General features: G+C 46.7%; 1 protein-coding gene across 1 annotated transcript in view; it reads right to left on the bottom strand.

Moving 5' to 3' along the window:
• Positions 1-3,436: 3,436 nt before the first annotated feature.
• Positions 3,437-16,097, bottom strand: part of megf6b (multiple EGF-like-domains 6b) — a 76,095-nt gene continuing 63,434 nt past the window's right edge. The window contains exons 18-38 of the mRNA XM_029247945.1: positions 15,775-15,909; positions 14,555-14,680; positions 14,235-14,366; positions 13,756-13,884; positions 13,482-13,613; positions 13,157-13,285; positions 12,866-12,994; positions 11,684-11,812; positions 11,325-11,453; positions 9,939-10,067; positions 9,260-9,388; positions 8,857-8,985; positions 8,631-8,762; positions 8,354-8,482; positions 7,391-7,519; positions 7,153-7,281; positions 5,962-6,090; positions 5,439-5,567; positions 5,121-5,249; positions 4,638-4,766; positions 3,437-4,456 (exon numbers count right to left, since the gene is read on the bottom strand). Coding sequence (XP_029103778.1) covers positions 4,389-4,456; positions 4,638-4,766; positions 5,121-5,249; positions 5,439-5,567; positions 5,962-6,090; positions 7,153-7,281; positions 7,391-7,519; positions 8,354-8,482; positions 8,631-8,762; positions 8,857-8,985; positions 9,260-9,388; positions 9,939-10,067; positions 11,325-11,453; positions 11,684-11,812; positions 12,866-12,994; positions 13,157-13,285; positions 13,482-13,613; positions 13,756-13,884; positions 14,235-14,366; positions 14,555-14,680; positions 15,775-15,909 — 2,660 coding nt within the window. The 3' untranslated portion in view covers positions 3,437-4,388. The remainder of the gene's footprint in view (positions 4,457-4,637; positions 4,767-5,120; positions 5,250-5,438; positions 5,568-5,961; positions 6,091-7,152; positions 7,282-7,390; positions 7,520-8,353; positions 8,483-8,630; positions 8,763-8,856; positions 8,986-9,259; positions 9,389-9,938; positions 10,068-11,324; positions 11,454-11,683; positions 11,813-12,865; positions 12,995-13,156; positions 13,286-13,481; positions 13,614-13,755; positions 13,885-14,234; positions 14,367-14,554; positions 14,681-15,774; positions 15,910-16,097) is intronic.

The following is a 16,097-nucleotide window of genomic DNA, read 5'->3' as shown; positions in this document are numbered from 1 at the left end:
TATTTTTTGTTAACTTGAGTTGTCAAGGTCTCATTGCACATTCAAGGGACTCGAGTCTTCCACTGCAGGTGTCTTTGGACCTGATCTCACGATCGGTCGGTGTTTTGTCTGTCTCGTGTTCTGTCTGAGTGAATACGCTGTACACGGACGTCCCGTGACCCCCACGCAGGGAAAAGTGCGAAACGCATGTTGGCGCATCCAACACACAGCCTCAGACACAAACTGACTTTTTTTTAATATAAATTATAATTTGCACTCCTGTCCGAAGACGACCTCATGCGCTTGTTCCCTTCCCTAATGTGACGTGATACGTGGTGATTTAACCAAAGCATATATTCCCAGACCACTGCTCTGTGTTCATTTTGCACTTTGCGTTGTCTTGGTGCATAAGCTCGGGGAGCTTCTAACAGTCACCAGGACCAAAATAGTGTTTTCTTCTCTACGAAGGAGCTGCCCGAGGGCCTTCTGCGTATGGGGAACAGGGTTCGTTCGAGGCGTTTCGGTCAAGGGAGACGAGAGATGAGCCCGTCTCTTGAGGCGTGCAGTGTTTGCTGACATAGGGAATAGCTGCATGACTGGCTAACCATTGGACTTTTTGCATTCTGTTGTACTCTGGCCTTCCATACAGGTTGTGCAGACTTCATTCCCTCACGTGTATTTTCGTACAGTTAGAAAACTTGCGCTATAGGAGTTGTGTTGGCTGCACTTCTTTGGGCTACGATGGGTTTGCTCTGATCTATTCCTTCGTTCACGTGCAGCTCATCTTTCTCACGTTATGCTGACATTTAAGTGGTGCCCTTCATGTAAATTTAACGTTAACTGAAAGTCACGTCACTGAGGTAGAGAGGCATCCAACAGGAAGCTAAGGCAGCGACGGTCTTGAGAGACTATGAGCCAAACGTATTGCTGTCCTCTGCTTTTTTTTGTGTTCCTCTTCTTGTGGTGTCTCTCCATCTGCCTCACTACTCCCACGCACACTCATTTCTTTCCTGTGGACTGTGGCTCCCCCCACTGGGTAACAGGAATTGTGACATCACACTCAGTTGTGGGTCACTTGGCTGTTAAGTCCAGTGTTGTCATATCATTATATTATCATTATTATGTACACCCACACTGTAACTTGTAAGTAACATTAATGAGTATAACGGGGAGAAATTCTCCGGATAATACTTGACATGTGGAGCATGCCATTAGGTTTTAAAATCAATCAGGACTTGTGCATCTAATGTGCATTTAGCATACGCATTAAATGTGAGGTGGTATGACTGCTGATCTATGCATGAGTTGTGTATGACGACGAGGTTGCATCCGTTTGTGTCATTTTGTATGAAGAAGGCCGTACAGGCAAAAAACCAAATTGTACATGAATAGCTTTTCCCCATTCGTATTCATCAGCACAGTATGCATTGTGTAAACAATGGTGATGCACAGTAATTCTTTGGTATTTAAGTGGAGGCCAGAACATTTAAGCTGAATCGGAGAGTCTCGACCGTTCCGCCAGTGTTGCTGAGTGCGTGCAATAGTCTGTATGTGCCCTGTGTGTGTGTGTGTGCGTGCACATGCATGGCATACAGGCATAGTAACTGGTACGAGTGTGATGAGCAGAGCGTAGCCATATGTATGTCGGTGGTCACAGGGTTAAGTGCTCTTTATATGTGATGAACTGAAGTCGGCAAACACCCTTTATGTTCAGGCTCGGTCCTGAGCCTGTCTGTATGAATTCTTAAATATGTCAGTATGCATAAACTGTTATTTGTATATCCATCCTGGGAATCAATAGCTTTATTGGGTTTATTATCATTACTACATGTCAGGAGAGCTGTTAACAGGGAGGTCTTACTCTCTCCGCAGCTTGTTTATTGACGGAGGTCAAAAGGTCCAGAAGAAATTCCCCGCATTTGTTCTGACTGTCGATTTTTCCTGGCTGTGTGTTCAGTGTTTAGCTAGTATAGAGTTGCATATGAAAGTATACATCAGTACTTTCGGCATGAGTGTATTGTGTAAATATTGCCATCATGAACAACTGTTCTTTACCACAGTGGAGGGGAGTGTTAAGCTTGTGATTCAAATTCAGAATATGACCACACACACTTGGAGGCCTTTTCACTACTTTTAGGCTCCTGTATGAACCTAACACGGTAACTCAGCTGAGATGTAGTGCGCAGTAATGCTTATCTGTCAGACGTATGTCATCCGCTAAGGAGCTGACATTTTTCTCTTTCTGAGAAGATCGAAAATGACCAAATTTCATTGTCAGCCGCGTGTTCGTGGGTCCCTCCCTAGTCACACGGTACGTTTTCTCTGTGTCCGGTGTTAGTGTTTGCCAAGAGCTCCATCACCTTTACCGCTGCTGTGTTTTCTCTGCATCAAGTGCTGTGACCCATCGGGCCCGAGCTGGCAGCCCACGGCGCCACATGCTGGGTTAGAACAGAACCAAACTCCTTCCTCTCGGCCTTCGCTCACGGCACAGGAGGGTCAGCTGTAGCATAGCCTAGGGAACCGGTGCCGGGAAGCGGTAACTATAAATTGCCCTACATGAACGAAAGTGAACACGCGCATGTGTTCAACGCTGCCCCACCTGTAGCGGGGAAGGCCTGGTCTCTCACTCTTGGGTAAAAAGCACGTGTCCTCTCAGTGAGTGTGTAGTGTGACCTGTCGTGTGTTTCTGGGCTTCTCCCACAGGAGTCCCGCTGCAGCTAGAGAACCTTGTTATATAGTTATGCACATCAATAAAGAGATCAGACTAATACTGTACATAAGATCAATCCTATAAGGGTATGCATTTCACTGAGTTATTTTACATATACAGGCCACGCTGCAAGTAACCGAAAGAACAATTTCTTATTTTTTTATGTTCAAATTTGATTGTTGCAAATGAAATGAAAAATGAACAAGAGGAATTATTTGTACTGTAGATGCCTGTGGCTTGAGGTTATTTTAAAAAAAAAAAAATTAAAAAAAAAAATTGGAGATAAATTGCTGTACTTATTCTAGATATTTGATGGCAAATCAGATTCTTCTGTATATATAGTTTGACCGCTGTATATATTAATGGTTGTATTCACTTCAGCTTTTTTTATGATTTCCAGTGGCAGGCGTTGCTAACTGCATTGTGCTTGGATTTGAATTTAGATGATATGATAATATGTACAGCTTCGGTATTTATGAAATGAGAATTAAAAGAGCATTATGAAATTTGCCCCGTATTTCATTGTTTTTTTGTTTCTGCAGGTTGGGATTTGTAAGGTAGTACAATTCACACATCTCATCCCCTGATTAGGAGCAACAAAAAAAAATTATATAAAAACAGCACCAGAGATGTTGCAAACTGTTAAAGGCTGGTAAGTGCTACATATTTTTTCCCCCACAACCTAGAATGAGAATCTCACATGGAAACAATGGCCTCATCCCTACGACCACGAATCCTCCGTAACTCTGGTTCTGTCCCTGTCATTTTAATAGCATACGAGAAAACTGCCTGGAAAGTTTCCACATGTACGGTAACACTTTGACACAGGTGCACTAGTCCATGTGCTTCCTCAAGGGTGGCTATAGAAGGGGGACCTTTAAGCATCACAATATCATGGTACAGAAAGTATATGCTATGTAACGCTTGCCGCCCTCAGTGTTTATTATGAAAAAATTCCACTGGAGAAGACGATGCAGCACCAGCACCGTGCTTAGAGTTCATATGTCATGTGGTGGGTGTAAAGGGTTGGGTCCATTTAAGGGTGGGGGTGCTTAGTGATAAAACACAAGAAAAGCTGTTTGTATTACAGGGGAAAATCAGTGCTGGTGGCTGCACCTCTCCAGTAATGGATTAGGGTGTGAACCCACACACCTGGTCACCTCCTGACTATTTTTAGAAGCGGGGCCTTTGAGATGCTTTTTTGCACAACGCATGGAAAGATCCACAAGTGCTTGGGTTTTCATGGCCAGTGCAGTGGCTGAATACGGGAGGTAAGGTGTAGCCCTCCTAGCTGCCCGGCCTCATTTCTGCTACACCCTATATCCATATACATTTTGTACAAGCACTGTGTTTAACAACACAGTTCACGGCTATTTCGCTGACTTTTTTTTTTTTTTTTTTTGTAAAGTCCAATTTTGTCTTTCCTTACCCCACATTTACCCACCAATGCTACTTGTGTGTGTGTGTGTGCACAACAGGTGTGTGCTCCAAATTCTCCAATGAGGAAAGTCCAGTGGAGCTTACATGAAGTGTCGGCTCACACCGAGACATTGCCCCTCCTCCACAGCTTTGCTTAAGTTCATCTGTACACATCAGCCAGCACGGTCTGCGTGCGTGTGTGTCTGTGCTGTGGTCAGTACATGGGCACAGTGCTGGCATTCAGCTCACAGTGCTGGATGCGCCCAGGGAGCAAGGGGTGCTATACAGAGTTGTCCTTGTGTGAGTGGTCCTGCAGTCTGCTGCTGTAGGATTGTTGTGGAGGTCCACCTGTGGATGATGACAAGGTAATGAAGAACATTAGTCCCATTCCTTAACATTAAGTGAACTAACTAATGAATTAAAGACTATGATGGATCTCAAAATGATGCGAAAAGAAATGTACTGAGCCAGGATATGTAAAATAATGTTTGAAATTGTAATTTTTTGTTTCTTGGGGTTGAGGAGTTACCTTCTTGGCACGTGCTGCCAATCCAGCCGTTCAAACAGGTACAGCGGCCGTTGCGAGGGTTGCACTGTGCGCCATGGACACACTCACAGGCGTGCCTGCAGTCTGGGCCATAATGGTTTGCTGTGCAGTCTGAGAACATACATACACACACAGGAGAGATCAACTTTGGTAACAGCAATCTCATATTAATCACACTCAACTATATAATATCACATAAGGGGCTAAATACACACACACCATTCATTCTATATCGCTTTCGAGGAGAAGTGTGTGTAAAATGAATAAATGTAAACATAATGCATTACTACGAACCTCTGATCACAGCGTGCGCAAACACACGATGAGCTACACTATGACAAGAGGCAGAAAAACAAGATCAGTCGGCTCTTTGGAAACCACTGAAACTCCTAGCCTGGAAATTTTGCAATGTTGTAGGGAGGGGAGAATGCGAAGTTCACCGTAGTCCTCGGGATGCCTCCTTACCAATGTCACACCTGGCCCCAGTCCTCCCCGGGGGGCAGAGACACCTGCCACTGACAGGCTCACATGGAACATCATCATCGCAGTCACAGGAGTGAGCGCAGTCCTTGCCAAACCTCCCTTGTTCACACACTGTAAAAGACACACACGTGGAAAGACAGGTGAGAATTTTAAGAAGGCACTTCTAAGTTGAAAATTTACAGAATGTTTAACCTGCACCGTAACCTGTAGTAAACGAACTTTGGTGAATTCTAACAAGCATAAAGGATGGTGAGTCTGATGCAGATGGGGGGAGGAACAGGGCAGCCAGCATGTGCGAACCTTTCTCGCAGCGAGTATCCTGGTATCCTGGGGGGCAACTGCAGAGGCCCGTGCTGTGATGGCAGGTGGCCCCATTAGTACAGTCACAGGGCAGCTGACAGCGGGGGCCGTGGAAGCCAGAGGGACATGCTGTAAGAGGAAGAGGGTGGGGAAGATCACTGTGAGCTGCGTCGTACCTGAGCAAACACTCATCACGCTAATGGCCTGTCCATGTACACATGGACACATTTATACAGCTGGCTAATTTTACCGGTGCAATTTAGGGCAAGTACCTTGTTCACGGGTACTACAGGTGGAGGTGGGATTGAAACCTTTAGGTCAAAAGGCAGCGGCTCTAACCCCTATGCTACCAGCTCCCCGACTTTAAAAAACTTTAATGTACTCAATTGTACAACAGCAGGTGCCTTGCCAAGGCTGCCCCCCGTTTACATATTAGTGTGACTTTTGGACCAGTACATGATGATGTGTCATTCAGCATGTGCACATGGGTTCACTTATTGTACGCTGCAGGTGTGCGTCTCACCGTGTTGGCAGAGGTGTCCGTAATATCCTGGCTCACACCGGCAGACACCGGTGACCCTGTCACACGTGCCGTTATTGCGACAGTGACACTGGAACGAACAGTTTGTGCCGTATCTCCCCAGGGGACATTCTGAAGTTGAAATCGGGACAGTACAACGTGAGCCGCAGACCATTCCAACATTTTCCTACATTCAAACCTTGATCCAGCGTTTAGTGCAAACCTCCAGTCGTTGCACACCAAAGGACACCTCAGAGTAACAGCTGTAAACCTTTGCTGAATACAAATTGTGACACGTCCAACTGACGAAGACGTACAACGGCTGTATGAACCTTATTAGGTTTTTCTGAGTCTACAAGTCTTAATGACATTCTGCCACGTACCCATATTTCCTATTGACTTAGTGCGTGTCTATCAGTGATTGCACTTCATTTACACAAACCTTTTATTTATAGAACATTTCATTTCGTTTGTGATTCTACTCAAGTTTTTTTTTAAAACAATGGCTGGTATAAAAAAAAAAAAAAGTATTCTGCTGGTACAGAAAACAGTTTTAGAAATGAAAGTAAAAACAGCACAGTAAGAAAATATAATTGATATTATGATGTAGTTGTATTACTCAATTTAGTATAATTTGTGAAGAAACGTGAACAAAACCCTATTAAACAGCGTAGCACTGCATGTCATGTGTTTATACAGGACTGCTTTCAAATATGTGAACCTTATAAAATCTTAAATTTTAAAATAAACTTACGGGTTCAGTTGTTTTTCATTTTTCAAACATTTTGAACATTCAAACACAATCATTTTTGTGTTTCTACTACGCACACGATTTCCTCTAAAGTAACATATGGAATTGGTCATTACACACCTATTATGTCACATGAGAAAGACTGATCCTCATTAAATAACTGTTTTGTGATTAAAAAATAAGGGACACAAGGAGTTACCACACTTTCAAGCACCACTGTATATCCTTACAGTCTATATAATACAATATCGGATTTATCGACTTAAGACGAGGTCATCAGAATGGAACTTGAGGACCGCCTGAATAGACAATAATACAAGAAACGAACAATTAAACCCACAGTGATGTAACAAGTACAACACTGATAATGTAGACTTATTTTGAGTAAAAGCTGCTTGAGGCCTAAGTTGATGACTGAAGGTCACACTGACAGCGTGTCTCACCTGTGTCGCAGTGGGCTCCGGTCCAGCCCGGTCCACAGGTGCAGGCTCCAGAGACCGGGTCACAGAGTCCTCCGTTGCTGCAGTTACAGGGTTGAGCGCAGTCGTCTCCAAACAAGCCGAGAGCACAGCCTGAGCAGCACATGTTCAGTACGTTCAGCTCTGCACACAGCGGCGCACACACACTATCCCTTAAGTGAACAGCTGCTTATTCACACACAGCAAAGCTTGAGTTTTTCACCTTGATCGCAGTTTTCTCCTCTCCGCCCAGCGTGGCACACGCATCTGCCAGTGACCGGGTCATTCCTGGTTCCCTCTCCACAGAGAGCCACCCGGTCACAGTCCCGCCCATAGCGTCCCGCTGGACATGCTGGGAAAACCACACAGGAGTTAAGTCCGGTGTCACCGTTGTGTTCATCTATTTTCTAAGATTGTCAAACAGCAGCCTCCTGCGCAGTGTCCTTCTGTGGATCTCATGAGGAGATTGTTAATTATGGACCCCAGAGGTTTTTTTGGTAGTTTCATTCCTCCATGGTCAGTAGGCTTACTTACAGCTTTAATAATAATATTATAGTACAATGTTATAGTAATTTAATGTATAGCCAACCATTCATTTGTATTATGCCTCTGATCCTTTGTTTGGGTGCTCTGTGTCACTGTGTGAGAGAAGCTCATTTGAGTTGAATTCAATTGAATTGGGACAGCTGGTAGCGTAGTGGTTAGAACTGCTGCCTTTGGACCCAAAAAGGTTGCAGATTCGAATCCCACTTCCAGCTGTAGTACCTTTGACCAAGGTACTTAACCTTAATTGCGCCAGAGAAATTAGCCAACTGTATAAATGGGTAAAATCACTGAGCAGCTGAACATTTTAAGTCGCTCTGGAGAAAAGCATCAGCTGAACGGATAAATGTAAAAGGCCAATGGGCGGAGGAAGAAGCACGTGGTTTTTTACATATCGATGAAACCGATCTCGGCGTCTTAAGAGCAGCAGTATGTGATTCATGTGCACCGAAAACAACGACAGCAACAACTGGGCTGCAAAGTGGAACGGAGCTGGGTGTGTGAGAGGGAAGAAATGGTGTTCTTCAAAGGAGGGCTGCGAGTGAAAGGAACACGGTGTTTTACGCCATTTTATAAGTTAATAAATGTAAATGAAATATGACTGAGGTATTAATGGTGTGCAGAGAGCCGTGTGTGTACTTACTGATGTTACAGTAGGGTCCTATATACCCTGCAGCGCACTGGCACGTTCCCGTGGCGGGATGGCACAGCCCACCGTTGAAACACTGGCACTGCCACTCACAGTTCGGCCCATATGTCCCTGCTCCACACTCTGAGGGTCCAAACAGGGTGAGAACTTATACCTTATCACTCATTGTGTGGGTCAGGGCAGACAACAGTGATACATGCATTTTCAAAATAAAGATCATACGTGCACAGTTCTACCAGCATGAAAGGATTGCAAAGCATTTCAGTCTCACCAAGGTCACAGTTATCACCATGGTAACCAGGTGCGCAGTAGCAGAGACCCGTGACGGGGTGGCACAGCTGATTGGCTGCAAAGCATTGGCACACCTGGTTGCAGTTTAGTCCATAGGTCCCTGGCAGGCAGGCTTTCAAAAAGCAGAGGTGTGAGGGAAGATCACGATGGACAATTCAACCGGGCAAAACAGTGAAAAGCAGCACGTCTGTGAGGCCACTACTCACTGCGTTCACAGCCGTTGCCGGTGAATCCTGGGGGACAGCCACACTCTCCAGTGACATGGTGACAGGATGTGCCCTGAGGACACGTGCAGCGCTGTGTGCAGTTTTCTCCGTACGTCCCAGGCAAGCAGGCTGGGAACAGTGAGGAAGCGATGCAGAGACAGTGGGATCAACAGTCCCTTGGACTGTGTTCTCGGTAGAGTTGGAGGATGACATGCAGAGGAAAGTATAAGTCTCACAAATGATCACCTTCCCCCCCCTTTTTGGCCCTGTCATTTTGTTTTTAATTAATGCCATACGTATATTATGTGTGCAGGGATTTGATTTATCTACAATAAGAACCTTTGGCCAAAGCTAAATATTTTTGCACCAATATGTAGCCTTGAATTTGGGTGAACAAACCAACCTTTGTCACACAATGGACCTCTCCAACCTGCAGCACACAGGCAGGCTCCTGAGACATGGTGGCATGGGGCGCCGTGGTCACACACGCATCTTTCCTCACAGTCAGGTCCAAAAAATCCCAGCGAACATGCTGTTGAATGCAAGAAGTGTAGTACACTGTAAACACCAAGCTAAGGAGGAACATCCTGTAATCTGTTCACACCTCCCGCAGGCTGAAATTATACAGCGGTGCTTGAAAGTATGTAAACCCTGTAGGGATGGTTATTATTCTAGGATAAAATATTAAAATAAACATATAAAATGATTTACACCGCTGATTCGTGATCTTCCCTCATACCTGACTGGGCTTCACTTATTTTTACACCTGCACTACTTGTGTGTTTCTACTACACACACGATTTCCTCTAAAGCAACATAGGGAACTGGTCATTACACACCTATTGTGTCACGTGAGAAACACTGATTCTCATTAAATAATTTTGCGGTAAAACTAAAGGACACAAGGGCTTGATGCACTTTCAAGCACCACTGTATAACTGTGCATTACACTCAAACATGGCTGTTTCACTATGATGATCTACTGCTCTTCACTGGTGGCCTCGGTGTTGGAAATAGCGCAGTGATATATATACAGTGTAGCACTGTACCGAGCCCAGAAGATACAGAGCTGGCATCCTCACCTGTGTCACAGCGCTCCCCGACCCAGCCGGCCCCACAGATGCACCTCCCGCTGCGCGGATCGCACCGTCCCCCATTCATACACTCACACCTGAGCTGGCAGTCCACCCCAAACTGGCCCTCTGCACATTCTGTCGACAGTTGGGGAAGAGACCGAGAGCGAGAAACAGATGGTCAGATGCCAACTTGGTGGTGAGCAATCCACACTGTGCACTTGAGGAAAACACAACTTGACACCTTTTCCACTTCCTCCCGAAGCGCTTTTCACACAGCAGCAAATCTAACTGCAGCATCCCCTAAGAGGTGCCATTTACTGCCTAAATGGGTTTCTTCCTGTCTTTCATCAAGGACAAAACACCCATTACATCATGTAGAGGTGGTCTCTGTGGCTCCTAGAACCATTTACAACATTTACCCTGGGACCCGTCCTGTGATGCAGTGCAGCAAGAGTGGGACGGAATGGACTTTTCATGGTAAAATCTATAATGCTGACAGGAGACAGGAGACAAAGGTTTGTGACCCACTGTGGTGTCTGAGTCATTAGAGCGACCCAATACAGACAGAACAGAACGAAGCCCAAGACAAAACGATCAGGGCGGTGAGGGAAAATGCTGCTTTTAATCCCGCCTTGCTGGGGGTGTGTCCTCACTGCGACAGAGTAAAGGTCCCAATAATGGAGTAAAGTGACTCCTGAGGTCACAGCTCAATTGATCAACAGCACTGAATCTTCCTGAAAGACTGAAGAATAATAATAATCGACCCCGCGATCTCATCGCTTCCAAGGATACAGCGGAACACCTAAAAACACTGACACTGGATGTGTCACATCGAGGGAAAAACCCACAAAATGCCTAATTTTTCACGACATTACAAACTATATTTTCAATGATCATACCATGATTTATCACAAAACATGAAGATGAACCTTCTTGCAACTACTCCTCTAATGTTAATGTTATATATATATATATATATTTTTTTTTATATAAATTACTAGTAAGGAATCGTTGATATTCGGATAAAGATTTACACAGCTACTCGTGTGATGAACATTGGTTCATATGGTGGAAAGAAACTAACTGTACTTAAGAATCACACATCTGCAACTATGTCTCTCTTTCCTAATGTACAAATTGTATTTTCTGTGAGATGTACGTCGCTCTGGAGAAAAGCGTCTGCTAAATTAATACGTGTAAATGTGATGTAAATGTTTCTTTTGCAACGAACATCAGATGCTAAGAATTAACTTCCACAGACTCACAATTTTACGAGATTTGTGTTATTTAATCCAAGAAAGTATCCCGTCCGTAAGTTTGTCCCCGACTCACACAGACGGTCCATTTCTACACATCCTTTATGCCGCCCAGCTCTGCTTCCCTGCCGCTCACCCTGCTCGCAGGCCGGCCCAGTCCACCCCTCGGGACACCTGCAGCGTCCGTTCGCCGGGTCACACGTCCCCCCATTGTGACACAGGCAGCGCCGGAGACAGTCGACTCCGTAGAAACCTGCAGGGCAAACTGGGAGACGAGGCCACGGACACAACTAGAGGACCTTTCGCAGCGTCCATCAGACCCCAACACTGGACTAATCGTCTTCCAGCTTCATACAAAACTCTCACTGCCCTTTTACTGAAGGGACTATTACTGTATACTGGTAAACAGGGTATTGCCCAGTAATCTTGTGGTCGCTGGACGCAAGGTCACTTTTCCACTAATGCCAGTGTCAATTTTGGGATGTCACGACTCACCCTGCAGGCAGCTGGGGCCGGTCCAGCCTGGCGTACACTGGCATTGCCCGCTCACCGGGTGGCAGCGGGCATTATTGTGGCACCCGCAGGTCTGGTTACAGTCCTTCCCATAGGAGCCAGTCGGGCACGCTGCGGGCAAGGGGAAGAGACGTATGGGCGTACGGACTGTGTTTTACCTGAACAGTCCGTAGGTTATGAAGGGGAACATAACAACAGGGCACACTAACCAACTGCTGCGTAGCTGTCTGAACAAACCTTAAATGTCTTATAGAGTGCTGCTTACAGTTATGTGAACCATGTAGGGTTGGTGATTTTTCTTGTCTAAAATATTAAAGTAAACGAATAAAACGAATAAATGTGATTTACACACCTGATGCTATTTACCTACTTTGTGTAACCAGTGCAACTTGGGCTTCACTTGTTTTTACACCTGCACTACTACCGTGTTTTTACTACACACATGATTTCCTCTAAAGCAACATATGGAATTGGTCATTACACACCTATTATGTAACTTCGTTACTTTTTTTTTTTTGCAGACACTTTTCTCCAAAGCAACTTCCAATGAACTATGTAGTGTTATCAGCCCTCACACCTTATTCACCAAGGTGACTTACACTGCTAGATACACTACTTACAATGGGTCACTCATCCATACATCAGTGGAACACACTCACTCTGTCACTCACACACTATGGGGGAACCTGAACAGCATGTCTTTGGACTGTGTGTGAGAGGAAACCAGAGCACCCGGCGGAAACCCATACAGACACGGGGAGAACATGCAAACTCCACACAGACTGAGAGGAGACCAAACCCAACACCTCTTACACCACCCAGGCACTATAAGACAGCAGCGCTACTCACTGTGCCACTGTGCCACACACATAGGTCACATGTGAAAGACTGATTCTTGTTAAATAACTATTTCATCATAAAACTAAGGGACACAAGGGGTTTACACACTTTCAAGCAGCACTATATGTACGGCATCAAAGACCAGTGCAGCACATGCAGCGAATCCAAAAGGAACTGTGATGTCACCGTCATCACGATGTAAACGCAGTACAACGCACAGGCAAGGATGTAATGCTGACCTCCCCGGACGTGAACTTTTATTTTCTCATCAAAGTATGCATATGAACAGAAGAGCGTGATGTTACGGAGCGTGTGAGGACTCACTCAAGTCACAGCGTGGGCCAAACCAGCCTGGAGAACACACACAGGCTCCAGCAAGGGGGTCACACTGCCCCCCGTTCATACAGGAGCACTTCTGCTGACAGTCCAGGCCATGGAAGCCCTGTGGACAGGCTGCAGGACGAGACACAGACCATCACGCTCCTTAGAGACTACAGAAGACACAAACAGGTCACGGAACTGCAGCTCTGAGCATACATTAAGACACACACGGGGTTCGGCATAGCTGACGCTCCCAGTTAGACAGAGGGTTGAGGTCACGATGGCTGTTCTTACGTTTCTCACAGAAGGTGCCCGTCCACCCAGCAAGGCAGGTACAGGCACCGCTCACATGGTCACACGATGCCTCGTTGTCACACTGGCACCGATGCCGACAGCCCGGCCCGAAGAATCCCGGCGGACACTCTGCAGCAGAGACAGACAGGCTGTGTACCAGACGTTGGGACTAACAGGCAACGGGCGTACAGCTGTAGAAGTCGTTTCGGGGAAACGGGAATCCCTGTGGGGCTGGTGATGGAACCCTGAGACGCTCATCAACGCACAATGAAAGACGATATCTCGAGGACTAAGGATTCTTTCCAGAACCCGCAGACACACGTACTCTGCTCGCAGCGGGTCCCGGTGAATCCGGCCTCGCAGTCACACTGCCCTGTCGCCGTGTCACAGCTGCCGTCGCCGTTCCTGCACTCGCACATGTTGGCGCAGTCTGGACCCCAGTGTCCAGCATCGCAGGCTGCCAAAGTAACAACAGGACAGGAAGGTGAATTCACCCCATCAGGATGTCAATGCCATCATTCGCTCAGCCACATACAGGCATGCAAATGTTGGACTCTAGAGGACGCTACGCTTGATCAGCACTCGGCAGTACTTCTTACCTCTGCTGCAGTCTGGGCCTGTCCAGCTGGGGGGGCACGTGCAGCGCCCTGTGACAGGGTGGCAGTGCCCACCATTGTGACACATGCACCGCTCCTGGCATCCCTGGCCAAAGTGCCCTGCTGGGCAAGCTACACATACAAAGCATCATATTGGGCAATTTTTTTTTTTTTTTATGATGCCAACAGTGAAATGATGAACAACTGACATTTATCTGACACTTTTCTCTGGAGCAACTTACATTGTTAAGGTACTTACTGTTATTTACCCATTTATACAGTTGGGTAATTTCACTAGAGCAATTTATAGTAAGTACCTTGCTCAAGGGTACTATACCTGGAGGTGGGATTCAAACCTACAGCCTTTGGTTCCAAAGGCAGCAGCTCTAACCACAGCACTACGAGCTGCCCCGTTCAGGCCCACTTTATATAATAGGAAGTGAACCACTTTGTGTACACAATACTGGGATGAAGTAACACACCACTCTGGCACAGCCTTCCCACGAATCCGGGAGCACAGAGGCAGGTGCCGTTGCGTTTATCGCAAGCCCCTCCGTTCTCACATGCGGGACAGGGCTCCTCGCAGCCGGGACCCCACAACCCCGGACCGCACTCTGGACAGAGAGAGAGAGAAACAGAGGGACAAATACAGAGGTTGAGCTGCAATCGTAGCGTCTTCACACTCCATTCACTCTCTCACAGGCAACCAAGCACTTCGATACGAGTAACCGATCGACTGGAGAAGACGCGTTCTTACGATGGGGGATGAAGATAAAGACCGATTTTCCGACCCGGTCCCCACCTCTTTCGCAGTGTTCTCCGGTCAGTCCGGCAGGGCAGAGACACCGTCCGGTCACTGCGTCGCAAGGAGCCCCGGAACAGTGGCAGGGCTGAACACACCCTTCCCCGAACATCCCATCCACGCAGTCTGCAATTAGATAGCGTTGTGGACCGTCTCACACTGCAGTAGGTAGAGACCCTGGAGTTCATACACACTCACTCACATCCAAGAGCAGTCAGCCGCAACTGCACATGCACACAGTACCACATTCCACCAAACGGTTAATCTTCCAAAGACCTCTTCCCATTCGTGCCAGTCGCATGTCATTGTCAGTAATTATTCAATTCTTTCCATTGCCTGGAACTGGCTTCTTCAAGGAACCTGAGGGGCCTGGGTAATGTTAATGTTTCAGTGGGGAAGGGGGATTTGTGCAGGGGGCCCACATGCAGCCTGCGGTGCCCAAAGTGCACAAATAACACGGCGTTCTAGGGAGAACTGAGCGAAGGCTCATGATGAATGTTGCTCCCCCGGCTGAATGCTGCCGCTGACTGACGACTGACGGTGTCCCCCGGGTGGCTCAGCAGGCAAGGCGGCTCAGCCCCTCCCCAGCGCCGGAGTGTTTCCCATTAACCAGAGAAGATGAGCAGCGCAACGTCCGCTCGCACAGTACATCGACATCCTCCTCATCCCGGAACGCACGGGTCGGAGGTCAGAGCTGCGTACTTTGTAAAGGCCTGTGCTCCGGTGCCAAAGCAACAGCGCCAGCGCTGCTAGTGCTTTGTAATAATCCACACACACTCATTTACTCAGCCATTTCGTTTTAGCTATATTTTGCTCTATTTGCCATAACGAATTTATGAATCTGTTTGCTCTGAATAATTAAGAGCGACATTAATCATTGCCGAGACCCAAATACAGACATTCAGATACACAGGTGGGTAATAATCACTACCCATACACAGATGTGGTGTCATGGTTGACATATGGATACAGTGAGGGACACAATAAATTGCCTGGCTTGTACTGTGTAACAGACAATTCTAGAATTGCTGGAATGTCACTATGTGCCTGTAAGTCTGAAGGTTTCCGAACTGTGTGACTAACAGTGTGTTACACACGTTTGAAAGGATGTAAAGAGTGACAAAGACGGTACATCTGCAGGAAAAAGAGGAGAGATCTTCACTATGTCTGGTCCATGGTGCCTAACAGAATGGTGGGGGGGGGGGGGGCATCACACACACCTTTTTCGCAGTTGTTGCCCTCGCGGCCCGCGGGACACTGGCGCCGACACTCTCCGGTCGCATGATCACAGGCCGCGTCCAGCGGACACCGACACCTCTTGTTGCACCCCGAGCCATAAAACCCCGCACTGCATTCTGGGAAATATCGAACAAATAAACACATTCTATAACAAGACAGAATAGAAAAAATTGCATTTTTGTCTAAAAACACTTGCATTGTAATTTCCCAGATGAGTAAACCTCTTAAGCCTCACAGTATGACAAGTACAGTACAGTGGTCATCAGCTCAGATTTTGCGTGATGACTGTGCTCCAGATGACGCT

This window comes from Scleropages formosus, chromosome 22 (genome assembly GCF_900964775.1).
Source record: "Scleropages formosus chromosome 22, fSclFor1.1, whole genome shotgun sequence".
Lineage (NCBI taxonomy): Eukaryota > Metazoa > Chordata > Actinopteri > Osteoglossiformes > Osteoglossidae > Scleropages > Scleropages formosus.
The sequence above is the reverse complement of the archived record's forward strand: the minus strand, read 5'-3'. Positions and strand labels throughout refer to the sequence as shown.